We start from the raw sequence: 17,012 nt of genomic DNA, 5'->3' as shown, positions 1-17,012 counted from the left end.
CTGGCTGGATTATTGCCCTATACTGCTGATGATTTAGATAAGCAGACCTTCTATTTTGTCCCTTTATAAACCCCCTTGCTGTCCTATGTTGCATCTGTGATGTTCACTTGTAGATAAAGGGCCTGATTTCAAAAGTGCTGAATCTGCAGAGTTTCTATAGATTTCGGTCAGAAATGCAGGTGTTCAGCATCTCTCACAATCAGGCACCAAATCATTTGACAGTTTACCCATGCAGTAAACATTGGGCCATTCCCCATCCTTCCCTCCCTAGACTGAATTGATGTAAATCAAATTGCTCCCATCTGAAATGAGTCTCTCCTAAGTTTTCAGAAATGTCCCTTCCATAGTGATCTGTTCTAGTCTGTTTGCTGACACCAAATTTCCAAAAGTGTGAATACACACTAGGAGGGCTACATTGTACTACAGAAGCCACAGCTGATTCACTGAGATATTAATGGAACTATTAAAAATGAGGTTCAAGGATTTTTGCACAAATATGGGATCATTGTTACCAAAAGTGTGAGTGTATCTCTCCCTTCTCGTAGAAGAAGGAAAATATGACTGCACTGAGTCACTGCTATAACTTGATTTTGATTGCAGTCTCTTATTCTCAGAATTGTTGAAGTTTATTTGTAGTGTTTGTGCAAGTATGCGAAGGGTTTGACTTTTGTAGATAAGGATGCAATTACTTATGTGATATATAGTCCTTCCTACCATTATAAAGCAATTTTTCAGAAATATGATTGTGCAAAACAAACATATTTCATGCATCCATTCAGTTTTCAGTTTTACCGAGTTTCTATATACAGTATATAAATATTGCATGCAACTTTAACCTCATCATCTCCCTACTTTGCTGTATAAAACGAGCAAACAATCCTTGAACTGAAAGACCATGGTTACCAGTTGCTAACGCACCAACCTTTCCATATGTAATTTCCTGCATGTATTATGATTTAAAGTGATAGTTTAATGGCTGTTTGAAATTCTAACTTCATTTAATTGAACTTTGGAGTTATGATACTATACACAATGTATATAAAAGTCATGCCTGTTATTTTAACATAAATCAACTCAACTGTTAACTTCAGATTATTAAATCCCTTAATTGACTTTTGGTAACAATGATCCCATATTTGTGCAAAAATCCTTGACCCTCATTTTTAATAGTTCCATTAATCTCTCAGTGAATCAGCTGTGACTACCATATTGTGAACTAAAGTTCTAATGGGATATGCACATGTAGCTCAGAGATAAAATTCATTGAATAAATGAATATGCACCATACTGCTGGCATAAGGGTAGCTAGAGGGCTACAATTATGGAAGTGTTCTTACCAAATGATTTGATTTAATTCAGCTTGCTACATTAACTTGCACTGAATGGATTCAATAAGTGGAAACGCTACTTCATTTCCCCCTCCCCCACTAAGGATCTGATATGACAAAGTGCCAAGTGCTTTCAACTCCAACTTAAGTCAGGGAGTTTAGGGTGCAGCTCAGCATGTCACAAGGTGTAGCTCATGAAAGCTCATGCTCAAATAAATTTGTTAGTCTCTAAAGTGCCACAAGTACTCCTTTTCTTTTTGCGGATACAGACTAACACGGCTGCTACCCTAAAAGGTGCACTCAGTAATCTGAAAGAATAGACCATATGAAAGTTACCTTAATATCTAAATGTAGAGTAAACCGCATTAAAAAACCAAAAACACAAACTTCGACTGTGTGAAAGATCACTTTAAATATGTGAAAACTTAAATTTAGGGACTAGAAATAATAATTTAGAACAACAGTTACCAAAATGCTTGTATATTCACTTAAACTATTTTCATGCCATACACAATAGTGACTCTTACCTTACTGGGCAAATTGGAGTCTCTTTCTGAAGTACCCACAAATCTTTTGATTTTTAACTTTAGTTAATATAGTCAGTTTGCCCAGTATGTTTAAAAAAAAAAAAAAACTCTGGAAATTACTCAGATGAAGTGGGCTGTAGCTCAGGAAAGCTTATGCTCAAATAAATTTGTTAGTCTCTAAGGTGCCACAAGTACTCCTTTTCTTTTTGCGAATACAGACTAACACAGTTGCTATGCTGAAATCTCTCAAGAACAAGAATGTAGTGTAAAGAAATTCCAAGAGGGGCAGAGCATGTGCACTAAGGTAAGTAGAGATGTGGGTGCAGCGATCTGTTTTGTAACCCTAGGCAGTTTGGGTGTGATTTGCAAAAGCATCTAAGTGATTAGGAGCACAATTCACATTGAAAGTCAAATGACTTAGTCACTTTAAAAAAAAAAGAAGTCTCACCCTTTGTGTGTTTTTCAACATCATAATTTTCCCAACTCAGTAGTGCTACTGGCCTGCAAACTATCTAACTAATGAAGCAAAGAACAAAACTGAAAATAAGGTGTTTTTTTTTTTTAAAACAAAATCCAAGACCAAAAATTGCCCTCTTCATTGGGTGTTGCAGACACCTGAGATATAGCTGATGCACTAACATCAGAGGACCATATTATTAATTTGCAAAGCACAGCTGTGGGTGTGCATATTATTTTAAAGATAAATAAAAATAAAAGGTCTCTGTCTCAAAGAAGTTACAACTTAAATTTCTAAAAGAAATAAGACAACAAGAAGGTGGTGGGAGAAATTTGGTAAACAAAATAGCCTGGGAGGAGAAACTGAGATATAGAGTACATTTTTTAAAGTTTCTAAGTGACTTAGGAGTTTATTCCTTTCAGTTTCAATGAGACTCCTGTGTAAAGGGCACAAAAGAAATGTAAGGTTCTTATATAACCCGAGTAGGGCCAGCTACAATCTAGCTTTATATTCGTTGTTTATTATTAAAGTCCCAAACATGTCTAATATGGTTTAAGAACTGTAACTTTTGCATTTGTTTTAAATTTTACTGTGAATTTAAATGTACATGAATATAAGGTTTTCTACCTTATTTCATTAAACTTTAATAGTAGGCAGAGCTACCAGTAAGAACTGTCTTCAAATAATGGAACACTGCTCAGTTTTCCTGTCTTCAAAATGTTGCCATTTCCCTCTGTTCTGCTTCCTAACCATCTTTTACCTTGCTCTCTACCCTACCCTTTTGTACTTGGAGTGAATTCCTCTAATCTAGACTAGTCTTTTTATAGGTTACAATATATACTATGTGTACTTTGGCTGCTAAAGGTGGACTCTGTTTTTCCTTGTGTGTGTGTGTTGGGGGTAGGGGTGTTCAGGGTTTGTTTTTTAACATACATTCTGCAGTAGAAACTTTTATTGTATAGGCTCTTCCCTCATCCTTTCATTGTTTTTACTCTGGGGCTTCCCTCCCACCCCGCTTATTTATAAGAGATTTAATTGAGTGATGAAGTTGTTCTGGTTTTTGTTTTGCATTTAGCTGAGTTATTTCTAACAGCTTGGTTGTTGGATTTCTCATAAAAGAGAGGTGTGGACCAAGCTCAGGACTTGGGAGCCAAAGACTTCCACTTTTGGTACTGAATCTTTCTATGGCCTTGGGCAAGACTCTTTAACTCAGTTAATATAGGTTCTGTTTAAGTTAAAAGTACTTAATTGTCACTTTAGGAATTTGATTCAAACATTCTGCAAGTGACAGACGAGGCAGCTGCATCTTTGAGATCAGTAAACCTGTGTAGAGGGGGGAAAAAGAGTAGGAAACAATAACATAACCTAATCTGAACTTCTTAGGGACTTCTGTGTAAAGGAGGAAATTCCTATGGACAATGTGAAAGGAACAGTTATTTATAGAAAAAAATTGTAATGCTTTCCAGATCCTGAGATTAAGGACTACATAAAATATGACTAGGTGAGACTCCTAATGGCTTTTCATTGTGATTCTTTGAACCATAAATATGAATTTGCTAAATGAGCATTTACTGATCACTGAAAATAAAAATTGTTACAACTTATGTTGGCTTGATTGTATGCTTTAGGAGAATTATTGGAGACATGGAAATGTGCTTAATATATGTTGCTACCTTTAGGATCTACCCTTGCTCCACAATAGCTGAATCCAATCTGCTTTACGGATTTCCCTTCCTACATTTTCTGGATGACCAGATTGGCAATATTTGGAGCAGGCAGGGATGTGTGTGTCCAAATACCCAATGGTTAGGGCACTCACCTAGAAGATGGGCAATGTGGAATCAACTCCCTGCTCCATATCACGCAAAGTGGGAATTTGAATCTGTCTCCCACATCCTTGGTGAATGCTTTAACCATTAGGGTATTGGGATGACAGCAGCTGTTTCTCCTCAGCTGTGTTCTTTGTGGATTAGGCATGCTCTGAGAACATCTATCAGATTAGGACCTGCAGGTCAGATAGGTAGGGTACGCACAGTTTGTAAGTGCCACCAGGACTTAGGCAGGAGCTGGGCACCAAGCAGCTCAAGACAGTTTTGTGCATGCACTTTGGCAGAAATTTAGGCACCAGGAGACTTTATTAGCAGAAACTTAGGTGTCCAGGAAATGTTGGCAACTACTGTATTAAGTGGCAGCTGAGTGGGGATTTTTGAGGATCTAAATTTTGTATTTAGGTACCGTAAGTAGTAGTAAGAGCCACAAAGGTTTAAGTGCCTAGCTCTGAGCCTTTCTTGAATTTGCAGTTCCACACACTCCCCTTTATATTGAGCCATTCAGTTGCAGGTACAGCTTATCAAGTGGGACTTCCTCTCATGACCACAAATTCTTTATCATTGAAAGAGCAGAAAGGGTCACTTTCTGGATAAATATGGTAACTGTAATTATTAATGTAAAACCTTCTACTAATTGAAATGTTCAAACTGTATGCTCTGTTTCACACTTGTAACCTTTTGTCAAATTAGAACTGGTTGCTGATATAGTAACAACATACTTTTCTAAAGAACTGGCAGATCAAATAAGGAAAGTTTTTCTGTTGCCCCAAGCAATAATGTAAATATAGTTATGTAACTAGGAAGTCACTGACTAATAAAACAGGACAAGCTGTTTTATTGGACAAATAAAAGGATGAAGTATTACTTTAGATAGTCATAGCACTTTAGATAGTGATAGCTTTTTGCTTACCTGATAAAAACCAAAATATGATCAAATAAATAACATGAGCATCTGAAGCATATGACGTACAAGGCTGAAAGTCAAGTGAACTGAGTAGTGCTCTCAGCCCCATCCTCCTGTGCATCAATTTGGTAAGCAGCTGTCTAATTTGGTGACTCATATTGCAAGTTATAACACCCACTGACTTCACTGAGTCTTGGGGACTGCCATGAACTCACAGGATTGGGCCTTGCTGTTTAAAAAAGAATGGGCCAGATCTTAAGCTGATATAAATCAGCATAGCTCCATTAAAATCAATTTCTTCCTATTTCTAAGGATGAAACTTTCACTTAATATCACTATAAGCAAGAACACACACACTGTTCAAAAGAATGATTTTATAGAAACTATAGTATCAGAAAAATGATATAAAGCAAGCATATGTGAAATTGGTTTCCTTTTAGTATGTGGTTGTTTAATATAAAACTATTTTGTCATCCTGTTGAAAATGCCCAATAGCCTGTGATGGATGTTAGATGCGGTGGGATCTGAGTTACTACAGAGAATTCTTTCCTGGGTGTCTGGCTGGTGAGTCTTGCCCATATGCTCAGGGTTTAGCTGATTGCCATATTTGGGGTCAGGAAGGACTTTTCCTCCAGGGCAGATTGGCAGAGGCCCTGGGGTTTTTTTGCCTTCCTCTGCAGCATGGGGCACGGGTCACTTGCAGGAGAATTCTCTGCACCTTGAAGTCTTAAACCACAATTTGAGGATTTCAGTAAGCGGTTTGTTACAGGAGTTGGTGGGTGAGATTCTGTGACCTGTGTTGTGCAGGAGGTCAGACTAGATTATCATAATGGTCCCTTCTGACTTTAAAGTCTATGAGTGTATGAAAACAAACATGGTCTCAGCTTACATACAGAAACTGCACCAATTTAACTAAATTTGGTTTCTAAATTGATTTAGTTCAATTGGTGCAATCCTTGTGTGGATACAAACTGATTTAAGAGTGTCTACACAGAAGAGGTGAATTGAGTTAGCCGTATTGATTTAGTACCAGGTTTGGTTAAATTGGTGCAATTTCTGGGCATAGTCCAGCACAAGGTTTCACTTTTGCCCTCAATCTCAATGAAGACAATAACAACATTCCATTGACTTCAGGGAAAGCAGGACCAGACCCCCAAGTTTACCAAGCAGAAAACACTTCTTCACATGTTAATGCTTGAATTGTGGTTGTGTGGGACAATGAAAATTGTAACTATAAATCAGTAGCAAAGGAGTACATTGTCATGTTTCTGGTGTTCATTCCTGAATATACTGTTTTTCCTTTAGCAGAGCATTTCAGTTTTAATGTTGAACGTACACCCCTCAGTGGCCAAAAGAAGCTAATGCAATTATCAAGGAAATTAGGTGTCGATAAGAACTTATACAGAACTGTTTTCTTATTTAAATACGATCTTTGTTCCTCTCTTGGTGTTGCCTGCAATTAACAGGTCAATGTGTTAAGTTTGCTCTCTTTGACTTTCTAGGAATCATTCCAAAATCAATACAAAAATTATTTTGAATGTTGCAGAACAGCAGAACGTTTTGTTTTGTTGTGACTGTTTACTGTTAGGGAGGTGGATATTTCACCAGGAATATTAACAGTACTTGTTGACAGGTGAACCAAGCTCGGTGAAGTTACGTCTTTTAGGGGACCAGCTTCTGCCAAGCTGACACAGAACTCTTCACTGTGTGCCTGGGCGCTACGTTAGTCTCCTTCCCCATCAGACGGGCTCCGTGTCTGCCAGGGACCTCTCACGCTCCATGACTTTCCACGACCACCCACCGCGACTTCTGCAGGGGCCAGTGGGGTTGACCCCAGGGCTGCCCTAGCAGCTGGCTCCAGGTACAGCCACCCCGGGTGCTGTTTACGCCTCGGCGGCCGGTAGGAAGGCGCACGGCTGCGTCTGAGGCAGGTATTGAACAACCGAAATCCCCAACCCCGAGCCGCTGTCACAGAGTTTGGGGGTGGCCCTAAGGCCGGGCCGCGCTGGCTGGTGGGCGGGCCTTAGAGCAGGGTTACCGGCACTGGGCGCTAACGTTACGGCCCAACGCCAGCCACCTCCTAGGGGCGTTCCGAAGCTCCGGGCCAATCAGGCGCGCGCACTGCCGGCGGGGACCGTTGGGATTCGCTCTGCGCCTCGCGGCGGAGGCGGAGCCTGGGCCCGAACCGCTGCTAAGCAACGGGGCTTCCTTCAACACAACAGCCCCTCCTCCTCCTCCTGCCGCCGGCGACTGGGCCCCAAGGGAGCTGGCAGGAGCGTGCGTGCGAGCGGGGCCCCGACCCAGGAGGAGCTGCAGACATGGGCAGCGAGCAGGTGAGGGGGATGGGTCTTGGGACGACCTCCCCACGCCTGTGCAGCGGCTTCCGCCCCCGCCGCCCCTACTGACGTCCCCGTGCTCCGCACAGCAACTCCCGGCCCCGCTACAGCGACCCTCCCACTCAACTGCCTTCTCCTCAGCCCCCAGTGACCGCTCGACCTGTACTGCTCTCCCCGACCGCCAAAAGCAACAGCCCGCCCTGCACTGGCCTCCCCTGCCCCCCCCCTCAGAGACACGCCGGCTCTGACCTGCCCCATCCTGCACTGACCTTCCTGTGTCAGCTACAGCGGTTCCCACAGCTCATCATGGCCTCCCGCTACCTTCCACAGTGACCCCCTGCCGCTGCCCCGACCCGCTTACTCCCCCTGCCCGCGGTGACCTCCCCTGCCACTGTCCCGACCCGCTTACTCCCCTCTGCCCGCGGTGACCTCCCCTGCCACTGCCCCGACCCGCTTACTCCCCTCTGCCCGCGGTGAGCCCCCCTGCCACTGCCCCGACCCGCTTACTCCCCCTGCCTGCGGTGACCTCCCCTGCCGCTGTCCCGACCCGCTTACTCCCCCTGCCCGCGGTGAGCCCCCCGCCACTGCCCCGACCCGCTTACTCCCCCTGCCCGCGGTGACCTCCCCTGCCACTGTCCCGACCCGCTTACTCCCTCTGCCCGCGGTGAGCCCCCCTGCCGCTGTCCCGACCCGCTTACTCCCTCTGCCCGCGGTGAGCCCCCCTGCCACTGCCCCGACCCGCTTACTCCCTCTGCCCGCGGTGACCTCCCCTGCCGCTGTCCCGACCCGCTTACTCCCTCTGCCCGCGGTGAGCCCCCCCGCCACTGCCCCGACCCGCTTACTCCCTCTGCCCGCGGTGAGCCCCCCTGCCACTGCCCCGACCCGCTTACTCCCCCTGCCCGCGGTGACCTCCCCTGCCACTGTCCCGACCCGCTTACTCCCTCTGCCCGCGGTGAGCCCCCCTGCCACTGCCCCGACCCGCTTACTCCCTCTGCCCGCGGTGACCTCCCCTGCCACTGCCCCGACCCGCTTACTCCCTCTGCCCGCGGTGACCTCCCCTGCCGCTGTCCCGACCCGCTTACTCCCCCTGCCCGCGGTGAGCCCCCCGCCACTGCCCCGACCCGCTTACTCCCCCTGCCCGCGGTGACCTCCCCTGCCACTGTCCCGACCCGCTTACTCCCCCTGACTGCGGTGACCTCCCCTGCCGCTGTCCCGACCCGCTTACTCCCCCTGACTGCGGTGACCTCCCCGCCGCTGTCCCGACCCGCTTACTCCCCCTGCCCGCGGTGACCTCCCCTGCCACTGTCCCGACCCGCTTACTCCCTCTGCCCGCGGTGAGCCCCCCTGCCACTGCCCCGACCCGCTTACTCCCCCTGCCCGCGGTGAGCCCCCCTGCCACTGCCCCGACCCGCTTACTCCCCCTGCCCGCGGTGACCTCCCCTGCCACTGTCCCGACCCGCTTACTCCCCCTGCCTGCGGTGAGCCCCCCGCCACTGCCCCGACCCGCTTACTCCCTCTGCCCGCGGTGACCTCCCCTGCCGCTGTCCCGACCCGCTTACTCCCCCTGCCTGCGGTGAGCCCCCCGCCACTGCCCCGACCCGCTTACTCCCTCTGCCCGCGGTGAGCCCCCCTGCCACTGCCCCGACCCGCTTACTCCCCCTGCCCGCGGTGAGCCCCCCTGCCACTGCCCCGACCCGCTTACTCCCCCTGCCCGCGGTGACCTCCCCTGCCACTGTCCCGACCCGCTTACTCCCTCTGCCCGCGGTGAGCCCCCCTGCCACTGCCCCGACCCGCTTACTCCCTCTGCCCGCGGTGACCTCCCCTGCCGCTGTCCCGACCCGCTTACTCCCCCTGCCCGCGGTGAGCCCCCCTGCCGCTGTCCCGACCCGCTTACTCCCCCTGCCTGCGGTGAGCCCCCCGCCACTGCCCCGACCCGCTTACTCCCCCTGCCCGCGGTGACCTCCCCTGCCACTGTCCCGACCCGCTTACTCCCCCTGCCTGCGGTGAGCCCCCCTGCCGCTGTCCCGACCCGCTTACTCCCTCTGCCCGCGGTGACCTCCCCCGCCACTGTCCCGACCCGCTTACTCCCCCTGCCTGCGGTGAGCCCCCCTGCCGCTGCCCCGACCCGCTTACTCCCCCTGCCCGCGGTGACCTCCCCTGCCACTGCCCCGACCCGCTTACTCCCCCTGCCTGCGGTGAGCCCCCCGCCACTGCCCCGACCCGCTTACTCCCCCTGCCCGCGGTGACCTCCCCTGCCACTGTCCCGACCCGCTTACTCCCTCTGCCCGCGGTGAGCCCCCCTGCCACTGCCCCGACCCGCTTACTCCCTCTGCCCGCGGTGAGCCCCCCTGCCGCTGTCCCGACCCGCTTACTCCCCCTGCCCGCGGTGAGCCCCCCTGCCGCTGTCCCGACCCGCTTACTCCCCCTGCCTGCGGTGAGCCCCCCGCCACTGCCCCGACCCGCTTACTCCCTCTGCCCGCGGTGAGCCCCCCTGCCACTGCCCCGACCCGCTTACTCCCCCTGCCTGCGGTGAGCCCCCCTGCCGCTGTCCCGACCCGCTTACTCCCTCTGCCCGCGGTGACCTCCCCCGCCACTGTCCCGACCCGCTTACTCCCCCTGCCTGCGGTGAGCCCCCCTGCCGCTGCCCCGACCCGCTTACTCCCCCTGCCCGCGGTGACCTCCCCTGCCACTGCCCCGACCCGCTTACTCCCCCTGCCCGCGGTGAGCCCCCCGCCACTGTCCCGACCCGCTTACTCCCTCTGCCCGCGGTGACCTCCCCTGGCACTGCCCCGACCCGCTTACTCCCCCTGCCTGCGGTGAGCCCCCCTGCCACTGTCCCGACCCGCTTACTCCCTCTGCCCGCGGTGAGCCCCCCGCCACTGTCCCGACCCGCTTACTCCCTCTGCCCGCGGTGACCTCCCCTGCCACTGCCCCGACCCGCTTACTCCCTCTGCCCGCGGTGACCTCCCCTGCCACTGTCCCGACCCGCTTACTCCCTCTGCCCGCGGTGACCTCCCCTGCCACTGTCCCGACCCGCTTACTCCCCCTGCCTGCGGTGAGCCCCCCGCCACTGTCCCGACCCGCTTACTCCCCCTGCCCGCGGTGAGCCCCCCTGCCACTGCCCCGACCCGCTTACTCCCCCTGCCTCCGGTGACCTCCCCTTCCACTGTCCCGACCCGCTTACTCCCCCTGCCCGCGGTGACCTCCCCTGCCACTGCCCCTACCCGCTTACTCCCCCTGCCTGCGGTGAGCCCCCCTGCCGCTGTCCCGACCCGCTTACTCCCTCTGCCCGCGGTGACCTCCCCTGCCACTGCCCCGACCCGCTTACTCCCCCTGCCTGCGGTGAGCCCCCCTGCCGCTGTCCCGACCCGCTTACTCCCCCTGCCCGCGGTGAGCCCCCCTGCCACTGCGCCGACCTAGCTCCTTCTCCTACAGCTCTCTAATGTCACCCCTTGACTCTATGGTGGCCTTAACATCTGCCCTCCACAGTTACCTTCTGCCTCTGTGTTGACTTCACCTCCCCGCCCCTGCACTGATTTCACCCTCCACTCTACAATGATTTCCCTGCTGTTGCAATAACCTGTGACACCCTGTGACACCTTGTTATTGCTGCTGCAGCCTCGAGGAACTCATGTGCCCACCACCACTACTGTGGTTACCTCTTGTGCCCCTTGCCATCACCACTTGGCGTTACTCTTGCCCACTGCTACCTTGTTCCCTTCATGTGCTTGCCACAGTTGCCATAATGACTGTGTATGTACTTGTCACTGCCTCTATCTTTATATCACTTCAGCCAGGCTTCTATCACTATCACCATCTCATTTATATCACAACACCCAAATGTGATGAGATTTCAGTGTATAATCAGATGTTGCCATGTTTCATCAGATTTTTTAAAAACAGAGTAAATGTACATGATATTTTACAAATGGAATAGGATATGTGCCCTACACCTATAAGTTTAGGATAGGCAAGACAATGGGGACCAGTAGGAAAGAGTGAGGGGAGTTATAGCTATGAAGAACAAGATGTTAAGGATTCATGGAGAAAGTAGGATTTAAGGACGAGAGAAGAGGAGCTTGGCTTAGGTTTGTACATGTAGCTCCTCATCTGGCAGATATTTATGCATGGTCTTATCTTTACCAGTGTAAAGACTCCTAAAATCAATAGTACTACTGCTCACAGTGGGAAAGTTAAGTACATGCATAAGTCTTTGCAAGATCAGGACCGTAGGGAGTATTGTAACTTCTTCCCCTCCACCTGGTAACTCCATACAAGACAAGCCAGAATAAGACCTAGAGTGTTTGTTTTTCAAATAGAAGCATAGGATCATATGCAGAATGTGTGCATACTTTTAAACAGAGGAGGGCATTCTTTTACTTCAGTATTTCCCTTATGTATGATTTCAGGCTAGCTTTGTTACTGAAGTTTATGCTAATCTAGCATATTTAGGGGGTTTTCTTTTGAACTGGATGGAATTTTTTTATGTTTTGGCTTAAGTAAACAGACTGGATTAAATTTTTTTAAATGACTTGTTTTTCCTCTCTGACATTCACTTAAACACACATACTTTTTGAGTAACAGAGCAGGTGGTATAACCATATTTGCTAAAGGAGACTTTAACATTCATCTCATTAGTGGAAAGTTGATTGCAGGATGATATCCTCTAGTAAAATGAAAGTGGAGTGTCTGTACTCTGAATTCTTTTAAATCAGGTATTCAAAAGTGATACAATCCTCCTTGCAGCTATTCATATAATTTTAAAATTAGTTTTGAAATGTAAACATAAACTGACATTTTGTTTCAGGGTTGCTGTTCTTACAGCATGTTTAAGGGGCTTTTCTCTAAAGTCATTATAAAATGTATAACATTATAAACTGCAGAAGCAAGTTCGATGGTAGCTTGGTACAGTTTGCTGCATATAGGAATTCTTATATGGGGGAGGGAGCGTGAACAGTTTAAGATTAAATTAAATTATTTTCAGAATTATGCACGGTATAAACGTTGCATATATAATGGAGTGCTGATTTGCAACTTCAGCTATGAATGTTAGCAGGTGGCTCCATAATGAAATTATATATCTAAATACCTGTTAAAGATCATCTCACACAATCAAGATTAAATAGAAATACCATCAATATTAAAATAATTCCACTATAACCCACATATTTAGGGACTTCTGGGGTTTGGTTTATTATAGTAAATATATACAGTAAACTGGATAAGGAATAGTGAGGCATACATTTTTTTCACTATAACTGAACATTGGATTTAGCCTATGCATTGCACTGTCAGCGCTTCTTTGGTGGCATTATCAGTTTAACTTTTTACATAAAAAATATTCTGTACTACCTTGCTCTTTGTGTAGTCATTTACACTTGTAGTGTAAAATGCTATTATTCTTATTTTTGCTAGTGTTTTGAATCCACTTTTCACAGGTGTAAAAAAATGGCTACATAGGGTGCTCTTCTGCCCATGAAGAAATCTTTCACATTGGATCTGTTATTGGGATCTTTTATTTTATGAATCTGCACACAGAAAGACTGAAATAATAATTCTGAGAGATGTTGGCTGCCTTTATTAATCTGAGGGGAGTATTAACTGTGAAATTCATTGATAATTTAAAGGTCACCTTTGATTCTTTTACTGCGATCATTTTAACAGAAAAAGCCAGCTACTATGTATTTGTGGGAAGAGCTTGCATAGAACTACTGTACTTTTTTGCCCTGCAGCCTGTCCCCTGTTCAGCAGAGTACCTTTCTCACTCTCAAAAGGGAAAAAAAATTAAATATAATGTGAATCTACATTTATGGTTTGAATTTAAATAAATGTTCATAAATTAATTCTTAATAATTGTGTGAAAAGTTAATAGCAGTGGGCTGGAGAGCAGCAATTAACTTTTGAATTTATGCCACTGTTTCATTGATTTATTCTAGTAATGTTATCAGAACTGAATGGCAAATAGACTAAAAAGCAAGGCCCCTTTACTATATTCTGCAGATGCATGTGAATGGGCGTCTGCCTGTATGTGTCCAGGTTTGGTGAGACAGAGATGCAGAGGGGGGAATGGTGTCTCCCCTAACCCTGTGGAATCCCCTATGCAGGGTTTGGGCTCTAAAGAGTTAATAGGTTGAGAGGCTGGCTAGACTCTGTCAGACTCTTACCACAAAAAAATTATGGGGGAAGAGTCTGCAGTAACTTGTGCTGATTTCATAATGCAGAGGGGTAACTTCCTTCATGGAAGTTCCTGTAGATGGAGAAACTGGCTGACAGTATGGCTCATGGAAACTTTGCTGCCCCAAGGCTAAAACAAGACTCGGGGGGCTGCCCAGCAGTGTTGAAGAGGCGCAGATGCAAGATCTGTGTGGCTCTCAAGGGGCTTATAGGTGGAACCATCAGCCACTTGTATTGGTCTAGGGTGAAAAATCCAGTCCTGTGGTGGAAGAATTGTTTTTTTCACTCTTTATTTTTTCCTTTTGGTATTCTGTCACTTTTAAAAGCTTCTCTAGGTTTGGAAAACTTAGAGTGAAAAATTGAAGAACAAAAACAAACAAACAAAAAAACCAACCAGAAAAAATGAGGAAAACCCCTAACCACATAACACCATTAACTGGGTTGCGTTCAGTGGAAAACGGGAAATAAAGGGGTAAACAATGAGGAAAATCATTTTATTTTTTGATGTAAAATCAGAACATTTGGGAAAAACTGAAAGTACTTTGCAAGAGTTTTTGGTTTAGAATAAAGGCAATTTTCCATCAAAAAAGTTTTTAATGAAAATTTGTGACCACTAGTTTATTATCATAATTGGATTAAGTGGTGTCAAGGGGGGCACGTGACAAAAGCCCACAGGGAAATATAAAAAAGGTGATCTTAACAGAGGTTTAGATGTTGTGGGGAGACATGGAAAACAGTAGGGTCATAGATTTCAGAGTAGCAACCGTGTTAATCTGTATTCGCAAAAATAAAAGGGGTACTTGTGGCACCTTAGACACTAACAAATTTTTGGCTTATGCTCAAATAAATTGGTTAGTCTCTAAGGTGCCACAAGTACTCCTTTTCTTAGTAGGGTCATAAGAGCAACAAGAGGGAAATCAGTGAGGGAATCGGCTCAATATCTTAGATATCTATACAGACTTGTTTCAGAGTAACAGCCGTGTTAGTCTGTATTCTCAAAAAGAAAAGGAGTACTTGTGGCACCTTAGAGACTAACCAATTTATTTGAGCATAAGCTTTCGTGAGCTACAGCTCACTTCATCGGATGCATACAGTGGAAAATATAGTGGGGAGATTTTATATATACAGAGAACAAGAAATAATTGGTGTTACCATTCAGACTGTAACAAGAGTGATCAGGAAAGGTGAGCTATTACCAGCTGGACAGTCTCTACGTAAAAGAATAAATGGACACAAATCAGACGTCAAGAATTATAACATTCAAAAACCAGTCGGAGAACACTTCAATCTCTTTGGTCACTCGATTACAGACCTAAAGGTTGCAATATTACAACAAGTTTCAGAGTAACAGCTGTGTTAGTCTGTATTCGCAAAAAGAAAAGGAGTACTTGTGGCACCTTAGAGACTAACCAATTCAAATAAATTGGTTAGTCTCTAAGGTGCCACAAGTACTCCTTTTCTTTATACAGACTGGTGATCTGCTAGGTCACCCCAATCCTAGACTGCTGGAGCCAGCCTTACCCTGGTCTGCTGTGAGAACCCCCTATTCCCGGACTGTTCACGCACAGCCTCCAGCTACGCGAGTGAGCACTTTTGGCCAGCCACTGCCTGGATTATGCAACCGAATGACACTAGCCAATATCTCCGGTTCCAGACACAACCCTAGGAATCTCTGTCTTGCAGTGTCCGGTTATGCCCCCTGGACGTTGCAAGTTTATATGAGTTTGTCAATTTAACAAAGAAATTGATACGTACCAGGCTTCTTATCCCAAGGGGAGTCTCTGACATGCTTCAAACCAAATGCACTGTTTCAGGTAGAATAAACAAACAAATTTATTAACTACAAAAGACATATTTTAAGTGATTACAAGTCAAAGCACAAGACAGATTTGGTCAAATGAAATAAAAGCAAAATGCATTCTAAGCTGATTTTAACACTTTCAGTGTCCTTACAAACTTAGATGGTTCTCACCACAGTCTGGCTGGTTGCCCTTCAGCAAGGCTCTCTGTTTTGATCAGTGCTTCAGTCGCTTGGTGGTGGTGGCTGTAGATGGAGGTGGAAGAGAGAGAGCATGGCAAGTGTCTCTCCCTTTTATCATGTTCTTTCTTCCCTCTTGGCTTTGCTCCTCCTTCAGAGTCAGGTGAGCATTATCTCATCGTAGTCCCAAACTGACCAAGGCAAGAGGATGGCTCACTTGAAAGTCCAGCAGATTCTTTGTTGCTGCCTAGGCCAATGTCCTTTGTTCCTGTGAGGCTGGGCTGGGTTTGTCCCATACATACCCTGATGAGGTGTGAACTGCCCCCCCTGCTCCTGGAGAGTTTTGCTTGGGCTTGTTTTAAGCCATGAGGACACATTTTCAGGCTCATAACTATATACATGAAATTACAACCTAAAATATTACTATAACAACAATGCTCAGTGCATCATGAGCCTTCCAAAGACACCCGACATGACAAACTTTGCATTGGATACCATACAATCATATTATAAGGATGAACATGGGGGTGCAGGGTGTTCCTTTGAGGTACAGAGCAACACAGAAGGAAGAATAGGAAGAGGCCAGTATGGCTCCATCAGAAGCTCTTTAATAACTGGAAAATCAAAAAGGAATCCTACAAAATGTGGAAACATGGACAAATTGCTAAGGAGCCGTACAAAAGAATAGTACAAACATGTAAGAACAAATCAGAAAGGGTAAAGTACAAAATGAGTTACACCTAGTAAGGACATCAAAGCTAATAATGCATTAGGAGAAAGAGAAGATGAAGGAAAGTGTAGATCAGAGGTGGGCAAACTTTTTGGCCCGAGGGCCACATTGGGGTTACGAAATGGTATGGAGGGCCGGGTAGGGAGGGCTGTGCTTCCACAAACAGCCTGGTTTCTGCCCCCTATCCACCGCCTCCCATTTCCCACCCCCTGACTGCCCCCCTCAGAATCCCCAACCCATCCAACTCCCCCTGCTTCTTGTCCGCTGACCACCTCTCCCGGGACCCCCCATCCCTAACTAACCCTCCAGGACCTATCCAGCCCCCCTGCTCCCTGTCTCCTGACTGCCACTCCGCCCCATCCAACTGTCCCCTGATTGCCCCCCGGGACCTCCTGCCCCTTATTGTATCCCCCCTCCCCTCGCCCCCTTACCATGCTGCTCAGAGCGGCAGGACAGGCTTATTGGAAAGCCTGGGAGGTGGGTGGGTGCAAGCTGCACTGCCCGCATGGTGGCGTGGCACCGGGAGAGGGGCCAGGGGTAGCTTCCCCGGCCAGGAGCTCAGGGGCTGGGCAGGACTGTCCTGGCCCGTGAGAATATTTAGATAGGTTAGATGTATTCAAGTCAGCAAGGCCTGATGAAATTCATCCTACTGTACTTAAGGAACTAACCTCGCTGAAGCAATCTTGGAACTGGTTGCACTTATCTTTGAGAACTGGAAGAAGGGTAAGGTCCCAGAAGACTGGAGAAGA

At 47.3% G+C, this 17,012-nt stretch overlaps 1 protein-coding gene across 1 annotated transcript in view; it reads left to right on the top strand.

Moving 5' to 3' along the window:
- Positions 1–7,301: 7,301 nt before the first annotated feature.
- DNAH7 (dynein axonemal heavy chain 7) overlaps positions 7,302–17,012 on the top strand; it is a 270,571-nt gene continuing 260,860 nt past the window's right edge. Inside the window, exon 1 of the mRNA XM_084642935.1 lies at positions 7,302–7,378. Coding sequence (XP_084499061.1) covers positions 7,364–7,378 — 15 coding nt within the window. The 5' untranslated portion in view covers positions 7,302–7,363. The remainder of the gene's footprint in view (positions 7,379–17,012) is intronic.

This window comes from Lepidochelys olivacea, assembly GCF_965140295.1.
Source record: "Lepidochelys olivacea isolate rLepOli2 genome assembly, chromosome: 11".
Lineage (NCBI taxonomy): Eukaryota > Metazoa > Chordata > Testudines > Cheloniidae > Lepidochelys > Lepidochelys olivacea.
The sequence above is the reverse complement of the archived record's forward strand: the minus strand, read 5'-3'. Positions and strand labels throughout refer to the sequence as shown.